This window comes from Polypterus senegalus, chromosome 3 (assembly GCF_016835505.1).
Source record: "Polypterus senegalus isolate Bchr_013 chromosome 3, ASM1683550v1, whole genome shotgun sequence".
Lineage (NCBI taxonomy): Eukaryota > Metazoa > Chordata > Cladistia > Polypteriformes > Polypteridae > Polypterus > Polypterus senegalus.
Genome location: NC_053156.1, coordinates 220505737 through 220523129, shown reverse-complemented (window position 1 = coordinate 220523129; position 17393 = coordinate 220505737). Strand labels below are relative to the sequence as shown.

The 17393-nt window shown below is 36.2% G+C and overlaps 1 protein-coding gene across 1 annotated transcript; it reads left to right on the top strand.

Annotated features, from left to right (window-relative positions):
* The first annotated feature begins 3413 nt into the window (after positions 1–3413).
* Positions 3414–12742, top strand: LOC120525874 (pepsin A-like). The gene is made up of 9 exons (XM_039748530.1): positions 3414–3486; positions 5544–5697; positions 5792–5909; positions 7122–7240; positions 7667–7866; positions 9133–9249; positions 9703–9847; positions 12068–12166; positions 12608–12742. The coding sequence occupies exons 1-9, from the start codon at positions 3431–3433 to the stop codon at positions 12740–12742; spliced, it is 1143 nt and encodes a 380-aa protein (XP_039604464.1). The 5' UTR covers positions 3414–3430.
* Positions 12743–17393: the final 4651 nt, after the last annotated feature.

Below are 17393 nucleotides of genomic sequence, written 5' to 3'. Positions count from 1 at the left end.
GATATGGAAGAAGATGATCCGCTGTGGCGACCCCTAACAGGAGGAGCCGAATGAAGAAGAAGATAGCCATCACAACAGACAAGATCCTCCTCATTAAATGTTTTTAGTATTCAGTGATTTTCAGATCTGTAGAGGATACAGTATGTATCATTGATTTACAAAATGCAATGTGAATAAAAGTGTTTGCTACATAACTAATTACTTCTGTCTTCAAAACAGAATCGGCTCTGTAGACAACATCTCCTTTAATTTGTGGGAGCCTCAGGACTTCTTAATGAGACAACAAAGTTGTAAAGAAACTTTGTGAATTCATCCAGAAGTGGACATACACATCACTCAAGTACTGACAAGAAGAAGCAGCTGGATAAGCACTTCTGGATCCAAACTGTCAAAAAAGCACCTGACTTTGTTGGCAACATCCATCCTTTGTGAATACATCTTGTCAAAGGCTGGCGAAGGATCAATCAATAAGAAGTCGATAAAACTGCAGCATACCAGAATAAATTATTTATGTAAATAGAATTATTAAAAGAATGAGCTTTTGTCATTTTTATATTCTTAAATCTTTTTCCAATGACGTAATCCCAGTCACTGACAAGTGTTATGTTTCCCTGCTCCTTACCTGTCATGTTACCCAAAGAAAGTACCTGTTTTCACTTGTCTCCAATCATCAACACTGAGTTTCATACAAGACTTTACCGTCCGTCCTGTCATACACATAAAATAAGGTACACACTTTCTCTACATACAGTGGTGTGAAAAACTATTTGCCCCCTTCCTGATCTCTTATTCTTTTGCATGTTTGTCACACAAAATGTTTCTGATCATCAAACACATTTAACCATTAGTCAAATATAACACAAGTAAACACAAAATGCAGTTTTTAAATGATGGTTTTATTATTTAGGGAGAAAAAATCCAAACCTACACGGCCCTGTGTGAAAAAGTAATTGCCCCTTGTTAAAAAATAACTTAACTGTGGTGTATCACACCTGAGTTCAATTTCCGTAGCCACCCCCAGGCCTGATTACTGCCACACCTGTTTCAATCAAGAAATCACTTAAATAGGAGCTGCCTGACACAGAGAAGTAGACCAAAAGCACCTCAAAAGCTAGACATCATGCCAAGATCCAAAGAAATTCAGGAACAAATGAGAACAGAAGTAATTGAGATCTGTCAGTCTGGTAAAGGTTATAAAGCCATTTCTAAAGCTTTGGGACTCCAGCGAACCACAGTGAGAGCCATTATCCACAAATGGCAAAAACATGGAACAGTGGTGAACCTTCCCAGGAGTGCCCAGCCGACCAAAATCACCCCAAGAGTGCAGAAACGACTCATCAGGGAGGTCACAAAAGACCCCAGGACAACGTCTAAAGAATTGCAGGCCTCACTTGCCTCAGTTAAGGTCAGTGTTCATGACTCCCTCATAAGAATGAGACTTTGCAAAAACGGCCTGCATGGCAGATTTCCAAGATGCAAACCACTGTTAAGCAAAAAGAATATTAGGGCTTGTCTCAATTTTGCTAAGAAACATCTCAATGATTGCCAAGACTTTTGGGAAAATACCTTGTGGACTGATGAGACAAAAGTTGAACTTTTGGAAGGCAAATGTCCCGTTACATCTGGCGTAAAAGGAACACAGCATTTCAGAAAAAGAACATCATACCAACAGTAAAATATGGTGGTGGTAGTGTGATGGTCTGGGGTTGTTTTGCTGCTTCAGGACCTGGAAGGCTTGCTGTGATAGATGGAACCATGAATTCTACTGTCTACCAAAAAATCCTGAAGGAGAATGTCCGGCCATCTGTTTGTCAACTCAAGCTGAAGCGATCTTGGGTGCTGCAACAGGACAATGACCCAAAACACACCAGCAAATCCACCTCTGAAGGGCTGAAGAAAAAAAAATGAAGGCTTTGGAGTGGCCTAGTCAAAGTCCTGACCTGAATCCAATTGAGATGCTATGGCATGACCTTAAAAAGGCGGTTCATGCTAGAAAACCCTCAAATAAAGCTGAATAACAACAATTCTGCAAAGATGAGTGGGCCAAAATTCCTCCAGAGCGCTGTAAAAGACTCATTGCAAGTTATCGAAAACGCTTGATTGCAGTTATTGCTGCTAAGGGTGGCCCAACCAGTTATTAGGTTCAGAGGCAATTACTTTTTCACACAGGGCCGTGTAGGTTTGGATTTTTTTTCTCCCTAAATAATAAAAACCATCATTTAAAAACTGCATTTTGTGTTTACTTGTGTTATATTTGACTAATGGTTAAATGTGTTTGATGATCAGAAACATTTTGTGTGACAAACATGCAAAAGAATAAGAGATCAGGAAGGGGGCAAATAGTTTTTCACACCACTGTATGTGATCAATATTAATAAAAGCAATATGGGAATAATGAGAAAAAGCACAAGACGGGAATACAGTATATATGAGAAGAGCCTGGGTGTTAGGATGAGGAGGTGTCTTGTCTTCCATAACTTAAGCTCTCATTTGTCGCCTCTCAGTATATCAGCCATACTGGCACGCATTACACTGAGACCAAATGAAAAATACTGACAATGTACAAACATAAAAATACAAAGCTTAACATTTCAGACAAATGATGAGATTTGTTAATTATAAAAAAAAATGCACCATAACTACTGTATGTGTTGTTTCTTTTTTATTTAATTTCAGCAAATGTTGCATATGCACGTGGGCAATGAATATGGGTAATATGTTTAAAATAATTCAGATTAAATTAAAATTAAACACTGTCAAAATATATTAGTAAACAAATTCAGAAGCACTGGCCAATAGGAAATTTCAAAAACATTCATGAGTTGGAATTTTTAAAAATTATTTAAGTTATTAATATGGTAAAATTAATTCTTCAAACAAAAACAGAAAGATTTTGGTTGAGGGTAAAAAATGTTATAAAGTAATTCAAAGCAACACACATACGGATTGAGTTAACAAGCAAGGTATTGAGGAATTTTGATGTATTGACTCAGGAGTTTTTTGAAAGGTTAAGGAAATTGAAATTGACAAGCTGAGTTCTGGTGAATGTTCTTATGTTATCTTTACCTTCAACGACTGTGTCCTTAATTGTAAAAAGACTTATCACAGAAGTTCAATATAATCTCTCTTAAAAAATAAATGTTGCAACAAACTGTACGGTACATGCATTTGTGTTAAAGTTTGTCCCAGCACTGGCCCCACGGGTTGATATCTTAATACTTTTGGTTGAGGGGATAAGAACTGCTTTGACAAACATACTCCCACAATGTCAATCCTATTTTTTTACAATTTCAAAGAATTTGTGAAATCATCATCATAAAGTGACGTGTACAAGATATGTTGGGGTGTATATAAAGGTGGTCATAGCTGCTTCTTTACTCTGACCAGTTTGGAGTTCAGTGGCAAAGGTTTGTCAAGCTTAAGAACCAAAATGAAGTGGTCTGTTGTTCTGCTGGTCATCTTTGGGTTTTCAGAATGCTTACACAGGTAAGTCAAATCATATTATTTCTGTCACATTTTTATATGCAGTTTTTGTTATCTGAAGCACTTTTATTAACCTTCATGCTTGAATGTGTCTGGCAGTTAAATAGATTCTGGGTTAAGTGTTTTTGTCACCCCAAAATTCAGTGATTAATGCAGAATGCTTTAAAATGGAATGGGTTTTTTGGAATAAATGTCTCTATGACTATATTGTACTGTCTTTGACCAAACTCTGCTTTACTGTGTGTATTTTTGTTATCTTAAAAAATAACAGCCTTGAATTGATCTGTTGAGTTGTCCAGCTTAAAGTTTGACCAAAAGTGTCATATAAAAGGGCAAACACAGCACGTGACAGAGAGATTAGTCAGCATGGTGGTGCCTTCTTCTAAAACTTTCCTTGTGGGATGTATATATACAGGGTGAGTCAAAATTATGTTAACATTTGAATGGCGGAAACAATTTATTCACAAAACATACTGCATATGGGCAAGATGATTTACAAGAATATCTCAATCTGTTCACAATCATGGTCAACACACAAAACCAACGATCAACACTACCATTTAAAGCCCGGACACACATTTCACGGGGAATAGATGATACACAGTCCATATTCTGTCCTTCTGGTCATTGATATCTCAAACTCTCCTGCTATACACAGGCTCCTTCAACATACCCCATAACCAGAAATCACAGGGTGTCAAATCAGGGGAATGTGGAGGCCATGGCAATGACTCACCCTGTAGTATAAAGTGCGCCCAAGGTGACATGCTGCATTTTTTATTAAACATTTAACATGGTTGGAAATGCAAATATATTTTCTATCTATATAATACAATTAAGTCAACAGAAAAGACAAAAAAAAAAATATGTGTATGGTGGTGACAGAAGTCAAATAATTGGTGGAAGGATAGCCAACCCTGACACTGACAAGTTCTAAAAAATAAGTTCAGTGCTCTTAGCAGTGTGTGTGAAGGTGACCTACCACGTCCTTCATTAGACTATTACATCATTGGCATCATGTTAAATCCCTAAACCTCTTTATGGAAGTGTGGAAGTTTCGTTGAGTCATTATGAGCAGGCAGTATCCATTCTGAGTACAGGTTAGTGGTGTTGGTATGCTGTGATTTACAGATAAATGCAAGCTGAAACTGCAGACACATTATAATACTAACTGGTTAAATCATATATGGATACAATGTATACATGAAACACAAACTAAAGGTTGGCTTTAACAAAACTGCCAGTCATCATGAATTGTATGTAACAGATTTTGAATATCGATAAAGTGGAACACATTAAAAGGTCCAAGAGCCAATCTGGCCCATGAGCCTTGAGTCTAATGTGCTTCTTGCTTTCTGTCATCTGATAAATATTAAGAGTGAGATATAATAATTTGAATAATCCATACAATATGGAGAACAATGTAAATAGAAAGTGGGTTGTGTTTAGCACACGTCCTAATGCTATCAAGCGCTGTCCTTGAGCAGTCCTTGCAAACTCTTCAGAAAATGGCCTATAAGGTTCTTTAACGGTGTATTAATCTAAAATTGCCTGACTATCTTTTCCAATTGCTATGTCATCTAAGGAAGCTTTATCTCTATTAGGTGTCATGTTAAGACAAAATGCTATAGCTCCTTTGACTTCTCTGACTGTCTGATTTATACTTTAGATGTGTCTTGGAAAGACAATGATTTGAAATTTTCGATGGTGACTTCTCTTGAAGATATTTAATTATGTTGGGTAATAGAGATAAATGTCATATTCTGATTTCACACATAAAGTTTTTGCATGTGTCTCATTTTTTGGTTATATCAGAAATTCCAGTTTTTGTAACTTCCCCTCCTCCTTGTTATATATAACTAGCCCTGCCATGCTTTCCTATACTATACTTACCTATCAACTTACCTTTCACATCAGCATCTCATGCAGAAGTTAACACTACAGACCTTGGCTTTGGTAATTACCCACTGTTTGTTCCAGATATCACATCTCACCAAAGGAAAACTACCTTATACAGCAGAATTTAATTTAAAAAACTGAAACATTTCTTTGTCTTGTAGGATCCCATTGTACAAGGGCAAATCTGCCAGAGAAGCTCTCAAAGAAAAAGGCCTACTGGAAGAGTTCATGAAGAATCATCCCTACAACCCATCCATCAAGTTCAACCCTGCTTTGGCCCAGATTTCTAACGAGCCTCTCACCAATGACTATGATGTCAGTCTTTGTTTGACAATTTGAAAAGCACAAATTTGTATCCACAAAATTCCTCAGTTCAGGCTGTGTTAAAAACTTTTTTGTTTCTCAACAGCTTGACTACTATGGAGTCATCTCCATTGGAACACCACCCCAGTTCTTCAAGGTCATCTTTGACACTGGCTCCTCCAACCTCTGGGTACCTTCTATCAACTGTAAAAGCTTTGCTTGCGGTAAGTCTCAGTTCAGTACACCAACACCAAATATTACATTTACAACAAAAGGTCAAGGTTAAGGTGACCTTAAAGTATAGAAGACTCTACACTATTTTGGAAGTTTTGGGATATTTTCCACTTGGAGACTGAAATTTGTTACACTGATAATAGTGAAATATAAAGCTAGTATTGACCTTTTTTGAATATATTTGTACTTTGGACTTCTTTGTTGAGAGGTAAAATCTCAGTTTCCTATATGGTTAAACATTTAAGTTGTTTGTGAGTGTATTTATTTTAATATATGGTGATACCAATCATGAAGATTACTGTGTGTCATAGTGCAGTAGTAAAGTCTGCAGCCATTTCACCCTATTTGTACTCTTTCTTTTTAGCTCATTCAATATATATTACTTAGGGACTTTGATCCTATGTTAAACAAACAGTGTATTCATTTGATGGAATTTGACAGCAACCTTTTCTTGCTATTTAATAAAATATAAACATATTTATCCTCATACACCACAACTTGATAGAGCTCAGTCAGGCCTAATAGAGCAGTTCTAGTCTTTTAAAATTAGGAAATATTCAAGCGCTGCTGCCACTCAGCTCCAAGGACTAGAATTAGACTACCGGGCAACTCACTGTTTGCTTTTGGTTTCTACATTCTGTTCATAATCATTTAGATTTTGTGATATTCTTCCAAGTATTAAAGATATGCTGGCTAGGTGATTATGATTATAATTTGGTGTTGTACGAGTATTAACATGCTGCTCTATGATGGACTGGCATCTTAATCATAAACAGGAATGCAAATCTCAACTCATCAACACTGTTTTGGATCAAGAATTTGAATGGAAGGGTGGATTGGAATTTTATAACTTAATTTTAAAATGTATACTATGTCTTGGTACTGTTATTAATATTGATTTCAACTAGGGTGAAAAATTGAGTCATTCACCATAGCGTTGCCTTTTACACTAAAATCATAATTAAATATGTTGTAATGAAAACATGACATATTCTTCCCATGCCTGAGTGGGTTTTCTTTGGGTAGTTTAGGTTTGGGTTTTTCCCTTATTTTGTACCTTTTTTATCCCTAACCATGTACCTAATGATTGTTAGCAGTTTGAAATTTAAAATCTAAAGTAAGCTAAACACTTCGATCCTAGTCTAAACAATGCCACACTAACTACTGCATGAAATTTTTAATGTGTATTTTTTTCTTTCCAGCTAACCACACTAAATTTAACCCTGCTCAGTCATCCACCTTCAGGTCCACCTCCCAGGACATCTCTATTGAGTATGGCACTGGTGCAATGAGTGGAATCCTTGGATATGACACAGTTACCGTAAGTATAAGCCAGCCTTCTGAAATCTCTGACTGCTTACATTTTTCCAGCATAGTGATCTCACTTAAACTGGTCACTAGTTATTGGACTTGAGTGCAAACTCCTTGAGCCATTCCAAATTTCTGAAGAAGAATGATGTGAGTGTGTGTGGGTGTCCAACACTGGGTCATTCAGTTCTGTCAGACAGGCTTCCTCAGACATTGTAAAGGAACAGCAGGAAGTACACAATTGATGGATGATGCTCCTGCCTCTTGGTATATATCTGATTATGCTCCTTGTAATTTTAGTGATATATAATTACTTACATGGGCAGTCTCAATACTGATTTTCAGAGATTCATTTTCAGAGTTGAGGTATCAATATTAACTCAGTGATGCTGTTGTGAATGCAAATTTCTAACATTTGTTAATTTGAACTTTCATTTAGGTCGGTAGCATTGTGGACACCAACCAGATCTTTGGCCTTAGTGAGGATGAACCTGGAAGCACTTTCTATTATGCAGAATTTGATGGAATCCTTGGGCTTGCCTATCCTTCAATCTCTGCTTCAGACGCAACCCCAGTCTTTGACAACATGATGAATAAAGACCTTATTGCTCAGGACCTTTTCTCTTTCTACTTGAGCAGGTAAAGGATTCATTGAAAAGAGTGGATTAATTGGAATGTGATAATCCAGGAAAAAAAAAAAACTGTGATGAGGAAACAGTGTAGCCTTGAGTTCATATATATTTTGAAAATTGTTATGAGTAAATAATGGCAATAGTTGAACTATCTACCATGACAGTGTAAGTGATAAAAAATAGGCTACCTATATGATTCAGGAGTAATACTGCAAACTGTACAGGTTCAAATATCACTCTTAATTCACTACAGTAGGTGACCCTTACAAATTTTTGAATACTATCTAAACAAATTCTGTAAAATATGGATGCTGTTTCTGCCAAAAAAAAAACTGAATTGTGTAATTATAGATTCTACAATAGTAGGGTCATTATTATCTCATATGCAAAGCACAGTGAGATTTTAACTTGAATGTGCTAATCAAAATGCAACATGTCAACACTCTCTGGCACTAAATCTTGTGAATATATGACCTATCATCATTCTATTATGTCTTACTATATCATATCACTTACTATCATATACTTATACATTTCAAAATATTTTTCAAATTTTAGCAGACACAAAAAATTGTAAAGAACAGTAATAGAATAGTAAAGCATTTTAGAAGGTGCTAAGAATTAACAATATTATATCAAATGAAAATAACTTTTTTTTTTTTAATTACAGGTTTTAGGAATTTAAATATTGATCAGGTTAAGGAGTCATGAATTGTTTTGGTTTTGTGAGATTCATTGCCTCTTTATCAGAAACTGGCAGTGATTTTTAACAGTCAGAAGAGTATTTTTGGAAGAAATGGCAATTAAGGCAAAAGCAGAAGTTGAATTCTATAATAATCAGTTTATAATTCAATGATTAATTATAAGTACCTCAACTGAAATTTACTTAGAATAATTTATTTTTCAGACATGCGCATGATATAGTAAATTAAAAATGTGGTGTAACATAACTTTTTCAAACCTCTTTAATTTACTTTAGCACTAAGAATTATTTAGTGCAGCTACCTTACATTTCCAAAGAGTCTGGTCCAAATTCTGATTACTATCTGCATGGAATTTGTTTCTTTTCCCAACATTTTTCTCCAGAACTGTCTGTTGTAAATAATGGTGTATATGAGGAACTTTCTACATTTGCTGATATGTGCTAATCAGGCCTTGGAGAACTGTTGTCCAAGTTAATGTGGGTTTAATATGAGCCTCAACCATTATGATGCATTTATACATTTTCGTATGTGAGTACAACCTAAAATATTATGTTATCTATACACACTAGGAACAGTGAGACAGGCAGTATAGTGACGTTCGGGGGAATCGATCCTGCCTACTACACTGGCAACATCCATTGGATCCCTGTGACTTCAGAGAGCTACTGGCAAATCACTGTGCAGACGTAAGTTCTTAATTTTATTTATTGTGATTAATAAATGCATACACAGGATTTCAGAAGTATACAATCACTGTAAATCACTTATATAGCCTTCAGCGTTAATATGGTAATTACTGACAGCTCTGTGCTGTTTATTTTAATTGGTGGTACTAAATTGGTCGCAATGGTTATGCATCACACCTAAGACAAAAATGATTCAGTTCCTTGGTTTTCAGAAATGATCACAGGTTTACTAAAGAAGAGATCTAGACAGATTGAATTAAGAAAAAGAACAGACAAAAGCAATTGAATTATTTAAAATATTAAATATTTAAAATGAACAGGGACCATTTCATTACTTTAGATCTTTTGGTTAGCTAATCTATTGTAAATAATTTGTAGACTAATTTTGAAAATCTTGTAGAAACTGATAGATCTGGTTATCTGGGTAATATTTTTCTATATTTTCTTTTCCAGCATAAAGATCAACGGAAAGGTAGTTGCCTGTGAGTCTGGCTGCACAGCTATTGTGGATACTGGCACGTCAACGCTTGTTGGAGATCCTAGCAGTATTAACAACATTATGTCTTTGGTAGGAATCCACATGGATCAGAATGGGCAGGTAATGTTCAGAAAACTACACCCTAAACTCTCTTCTAAAAATTGCTGTTTTTCAAAACTGTAAAAATATAGATAAATGCAGATCACTTGGATCATAAATATTCATTGTCTAAGATAAAGCCCCTCCATTTCAAATGAATAGTCACCCTCATTTTGTTAACTGAGTGATATTTGTTTCATGAATAGGGAGTAAAGATTAGCTTCATAAAATGCTAGCTGTGTTACCTAGCTTCACCTGAGAAACTTTATCAAATTTTCAGTGATAGTGCCATTCTTTAATTAGATGTATCACAAGTACTATGTAACAAACCAAGTACTTCTTTACCAGGGGTCAATATTATTAGTTCACTTAAGCTGCTTACTTTTGAACATGCTGTATACAGTCCTTGGTGGTGCTGGTATGAAAGAAATACACTCCAATTTAACAATTTAAAAGAGAAAACTAATAACAATATTCAGGAATATTACATAGATGATTTAAATTTGATTTAATAATAAACTCACCATTAGCATCAAAGTCTAAAATTAGTATTTATTAGAGTTGAATAAATGTCTACCAAAAAAAAAAAAGTTACTAATTGATTTTACTCACTGAAACACACACCATCAAATTCTCTTCTTGTCACATTCTGAAAAACAGCATCTCCTTCAGCTAAGAATTGTGCTTCATTTTGTTCAAATGTGGCTTGGGTCCATTAGTAAAGTTTAAGGCTTTTTTTTTTACATTTAGCTTTTTTTTTTAATTTTCTCTTTATTATTTCAAAAAGTGCTTAATGCTGATCATTGATTGGTATTGCAAACTTAATGATAATATGCAGGTGCTCAACAGTGCGGGTTTTTCAAAAATGCAAGGCTATACAATGATAAAAAAAATGGAGCGTAATTAATTTCAGATTTATTGACACATGTGCCACATCCCTTCATTAATGCTATGCACTGTTTTCCCCATTTCTAACTATGTTCGTTTCAACAAGGGAACCCTCCTCCATCTCCCTGCTCTTCAAATCATGCTCTATTCATGAAGTTGAAAACTCCCCACTCTTTAAATTCTGTCAATGAATTTTCAAAGAACTTTAAAAAGATAAAGTTGGATCCCAAGGCCATAGACCTTGAGAAACATTTCATTAAGATAAACAGTGTAATCCAAAGACAATGAAAATGTTATCCAAAAGTGGTTGTAGAAAAAGAAACACAGCAGTTAGTTGGTACCTTTGATGACATGCCACTTTTATCAAGGCTCTTGTTTACTGTAGACTTTGTGAGTACTGATGAAATTGTCTGGGGCAGCGTACTGGCTAATGGGAATTTTAGTCCACACATCAGCATTTGCACAAGGTTACAAATAAGATGGGGTGGAGGTTAATGAATATTAAATACATTTCTTACTGGATCAGTAGTATGGAATTGACTAAGCTCACAGCCACAGCATCTATCAAGCACTTACTAAACACATCTTCTTTGAACTTCATCAAACCTTCCTTCTGCAGAAGGCTTTCTTATATGTCCTTTGTATAATCCAGCATCCCACATTTTCATGAGTGATCACTGTCAGTGTAGTGATGAAACGTTGGACTTGGTGTGTTAGCTTTATTAGCAACAATTATCAACAAATAAAATCAAGTGTCAGCTAAATTTATTTTTTCTACAACATCACCAAATTTCAATCAAAATTCATCATAGCATTTTTGAGATTTTGTGGTATTTACTTTTTCTATTGTGCAGGGCTTTTATCAATAAATGTTTATATATAGAAATGCTCTTTCTTATTGGATACCTACTGCCTTTGATGAACCATCCTGCCAAATTTCAGCTTTGTAGCTAAATGGGAAAGTGTTTTTATTGATGAGTCAGGCAAATTATCCATCCATCCATCCATTATTCAACCTGGTATATCCTAACTACAGGGTCACAGGGATCTGCTGGAGCCAATCCCAGCCAACACAGGGTGCAAGGCAGGAAACAAACCCTGGGCAGGGCACCAGCCCACCACAGGGCACACACACTAGAGACAATTTAGGATCGGCAATCCGCCCTAACCTGCATGTCTTTGGGAGGAAACCGGATCACCCAGAAGAGAACATGCAAACTCCACGCAGGGAGGACCCGGGAAGCGAACCCGTGTCTCCTAACTGAGAGACAGCAGCACTACCACTGCGTCACCATGCTGCCCCAGGAAAATTATATTATATTATATTTATTTTCTCTTATTGTTGTTTTTTAGTACTCTGTGAACTGCAACAACATTGGCTCAATGCCTGATGTCACCTTCGTCATCAATGGAGTTGAATTTCCCCTCCCCGCTTCTGCTTATATAACACAGGTAAGGACAAATTGGATTAACATAATAAATCTTAAAATGTAATCCCAGTTTTCAGAAACTTTCTGTGGTGTAGAGTACTGTCAGTTTTTTAGTGTGTCTTGCAGGTTAACCTTTTAAATTCATGAATCTTGGAATAATATTAAAACTGAAAATGTATTTTCTTTGCTTCATTTTATATAATACATTTTCATCTGTGAAGTAAATATCCGGTGTATACGTTTATCCTATAAGGTACCTTTACACCTATTGTGTAGCCCATGGATGACACTTTAAATTTCACAAATTTAAAGTTCATGTGTAAATACTCTGCAGCCATCCAATGTTACATGCTTCTTTCCACAGACAGCAGGATGTGCTGATATGGCTAGTGTAATGTTAGACATGGTGGTTTAAAATCATACATATTCTAAAACTAATTTGTTATGTATTATCCTTTTGCAGACCAGCTTTGATTGCACTTCAGGCTTCGACCCCAGTGGTGACGATGGCTGGATCCTGGGTGATGTCTTTATCCGGGAATGGTACACCATCTTTGATCGAGCTAACAACATGGTCGGTCTGGCCAAAGCTGTTTAAGCCAATCAGCTTCCTATAATAACATCAAAAATGCATGATCATGAATGGATACCAAATGTTAACAATTTAACATTGGATAAGTGTGTCTGTAATTTAATAAGCTTTATGTTAAACGTAACTGTAACAATGTTAAAATTGCTTTCTTCATTAAATCAGTCCTTGAGTAAATAGTCAGATATGTAGTCCTGTCAAGATTTTACTTAATAAAATGAGTATCTACATGTTAAAGACCAAAAGAGCTTGTGGATTCTGAGAACAACATATATTAGAGTGGACAAGATGAGCTTGTGTGTTGAAGACTGGTTGATAAAGAAGTACAACTTACTTTGACTGAAAGTGATCACTACATCAAGATGTATATACAATGAACAAGACAAAAGACAACATTCAAATTGATCATTGAACAATTTGTGTATCTGAAAAGAACTTAAATAAAGCATTTAAAAATGACTTTCCTGCTCTTTTCATTGGTGTGATGAAATGTAATCTTAATCTATGCTATTATTAGCATATTTTAACACATATTTATATCGGATAGAAATTACACATATACATATACATTCACTGGGTGTTGATCTCACTTAATCCTGGATGGGGGCACCAGTTCTTCATAGTGCCCACTCACACACAAACCCACCCGCACTACTTACAGGCTAATTTAAAGCCACACATCAACCCAACTCACACAAATCTGGAGGAGGAAATGTCACATCTGGAATGCACTGCCTTTCGCTCTGTTTCTGTTCTTTACACTCTCAACTAATAAGGATTCCTCAGGGAGCATGTCTCCTGTAAAAACTGCATCTCCCTCTATAACATATGTCTCTCGTGTTTATGCCTTAAATGGTTATGCATTAATAAAATGAGTGATGAAAACTTTTCGAGACTGACCTAATCGGACAAAATCAAGCAAGTTTTGTTGTTCAAGAAAATCCTTGGGAACATTAATACACTTGTTATAACATTCACAGGTTTTTTTATGCCACTCAAATAAAATGTTTTTTTTTTTATTACGTATCCACACTTCTGTAGCTGATTTGACATATTCAACATTGCTTTCACAAGGAGTATCCCATGGAGGTAATCCTTCAGGTTGTTACAGGTGATAGATACACCAGGACAGGTCTGGACAATAGGGTAAGTGCAGCACCTTTTTGATCCCTCAGTTTCATTGAGCATTCTTGCATCCCACATAGTGTTAGCAGGTGAGTTATTGTGAACCACGAGAGGAATGGTCAACAGCTTTCCTCCCCACTTATCCATAACTGACTGTTGCAAATTAGTTTAATATTGACTAATATTCATCCTTGACATAATAAAAAATGTGAACTTTTGTCTCACATCATGAAGTCCTTTGAGAGCCTGGTCCTCGACTATATGAATTCTCTTGTGCTAGACCACCTGGACCCACTTCATTTTGCCTATCGGACAAAGATTGGAGTGGAGGGTGCAATTATGGTGTGCTCATCATCACACCAATGAAAGGCTTACTCTCATCTGGACAAAGCTGGCAGCACTTTGAGGATTATGTTTCTTGATTTCTCCAGTGCCTTCAGTACCATCCAGTCATCACTTTTAAGGGGTAAACTCAGAGATATGCAGGTGGATGAACCTATTGTTTACGTTTGTGAGACTCAAGGATTGTGTCTTTGATATGAATGTGACCAACAATCAAGTACCACAAGGAACAGTCCTGTGTCCTTTTCTGTTCACTCTGTACACCTCAGACTATAAATATAACACCAGGTCATGTCACTTGCAGAAATTCTCAGATGATTCTGAACTTATGGGGTTTATCGATAAGAGGGATCAGACAGAGAATAGGAGTCAGGCGGAGAACTTTGTTTCTTGGTGCAGAAAGAATTGTCTGCAGCTTAACATCAGTAAAACAAAGGAGCCTCTAGGCTGAGTTACTATTTGGGCAGTGAATTTAGAGGTGGTGCACTCAGACAAGTACTTGGAGGTCTATATCAATGATAGGTTGGACTATTTTCTTTGGAGACTGTGTTCCTCTAATGTGGGTAGTGATATCCTTCACATCTTTTGCAGCTCTGTGATGGCCAGTGTGATTTTCTAAATTGTGGTGTGCTGGGCCATTACCATCACTTCAAGAGGAGCCCACAGAATCAACAACCTAATTAAAAGGGCAGGCTCAGTTATAGGACTGGACACCCTGTAGGTAGAAACAAAGAAGAGAATTAAAACTAAACTGAGTGCCATTATGAACAAAGCTGCACATCCTCTCCATGACACACTAACTCTAAGAACTTTCAGACAACAAATTATTCAGCAGATGTGTGACAGGAAATGCTACTGGTGCTCTTTTATGCCAACAGCAACATGCCTGCATAATGCCTCACTGTGATGGTGACTATCAAATCAGAAGTTTTTTCTTTCTTTTTCATTTTCTTCAATTTTAGACTTTCTGGCTTTTGTTTATAACATAGTGGGTTTGTGTGTATTTTTATATCTACACTATCTGTTTAAATTTATTTAATGTGCTTAGGTAAATTTCTAAATTTCTACCTGGGGACAAATAAAATTCTATTGGATGTGTTACAAGAACAACAAAGAGTCATTGGAAAGGTTTGGGGCAGCCACCCATATAATATTTTCCACCTACAAAATCGATCAAAAAGAACAGACATGCTCTCATGGCTGAGTCCAAAACAGAACTGACTTGCTGCCTTAAAATGGCAGCCTTTAAATGCAAATAGAGGAGTGATTTCATCAGAGCCGGAACTGGCAGTGATGTCATCGGTTGCGTCAGAACTGGGCGGGACTTTGAGAGAGAGAATCAGTGCACTTCAACAACCCCCTGGTCAGGTGTGGAATTATTTTTTTATTTAAGCCCTTTAGTTGTCCCCTAATTGCGCATGTGTGACAGATGCTATGAATATCATGCCTTTCCTATGTTTTAGCTAATGCCCCAATAATATTCCAAAAAATATCATTTTCAGAAATCTGTTAAGGTGCTATGTTTTAGTATGCATACATGACACTCATATCTCCTCAGAGAATCTGGAAATACATAAGGAAATGTTGATATGTCTTAGAGCCAACCATCTATTTGCAAAGTTAGAAAAATGTGAATTTCACAAATATAAAGTCATCTTCTTGAGTTATGAAATAACACTTAAAGGGGTAGCCATGTGCTAATCCAAGATAGACGCTATCCTGAACTGGAAAGTACCAGAAAATGTGAAACAACCTCACAGATTTTTGGTTTTGCAAATTACTGTCAACAATTCATAAAAAATTTTAGTTTTATGATATCACCCAACAAAGAAAATACATAAGACATTTGTATGAACAATACAGGCTCAAGCAGTTTTTGAAAAATTAAAACAACTGTTCACAAGTGCTCCAATACTTTGACACCCTGGTCCATCATTATAATTTATTGTGGAAGTTGACTCCTCCACTGTGTGGGCTGGGACAAAAATTTTCTGATAAAAGCTTAATCTACACATGTGCTTTTTTCTAATGGAATAGAATTATGATGTGGCCTGTGTGTAACTGAGATGATCCCTATGAAATTGGCATTAAAAGAATGGATACATTGGCTTAAGGGCACAAAATATCCCTTTTTGATCTATACAGTTCACAAAAATCTTTTGTATTTTTGTTCTGCTAAGTGTTGTGTCAAACACATTGAGGCTTATTTTTCATTTGGTTTAAATTTTCTGTTTCCTATTGAGCAGGAAGCAAAAATAGCAAAGTTAATGCTTATCACAGAGTTTTGAATGAAGCTGTTGTTCACCCACACCTATTATACCCCTAGAGAAATTTCTGGCTGCAATAGCTGTTAATTCCTCTATTCAAACTGAGAACATTTCACACATATCACAGATGCACAGTATTCCTACCCAGTCTATTGAAGAGAATATGTTAGTACCGGACCGAGGCTTCTGCAATTTTTGGCCATCTTGGAATCACACGAACCTTACATATCATTAAAAGATATTTCCATTGAGTAAATTAAATCATGTCAAGTTTGTAATGGAGCTAAATCTACTCATGGTTTCTTGTTAGGGCTGCTTTAACCCATTCCTATTCCTTTTCGACTTTGGGGTGCTATATCAATGGATTTCAAAACTGATCTTCTTCCCTCCAACAATTTCACCACTATATTTGTCGTAGTCGATCGTTTTTCTAAATATGCACATTTTACACCACTCAAAAAATTACCATCTGCCAAAGAATTACCTTTCTTAAAAATATATCTCTGCATAGTTTACTCACATCCATTATCTCTGACAGAGGCTCTCGATTCTCTAAATTTAAGTGAAACTTTTCTAAACAGCTGGGCTGTGCCATCAATCAAGCTATTAACGAATGCTAACAGTTAGAATGAACAGTTTAATAGAGACTTAGAACAGTTCCTTCTCTGTTTGATCAACTCAAACCAAGATTCTGGGAGTGAATTCCTTGCATAAACAGTTTGGAATGTCTTTATGGATTTTAACATCACCTCCTGTTCTTCCATTTTCCAGTCTGACAGATCACCTTTAAGGACTGTGGTCAGTATGGCTGCTGATGCGTTGGAACTTGTTGAAGTTTGGAGCCTAGGCCAAATTGTTTGCAGATCGTAAACATAGAAAGGCACCTGTGTGATTGGTCAGAAGGTGTGACTTGCCACACAAGACAT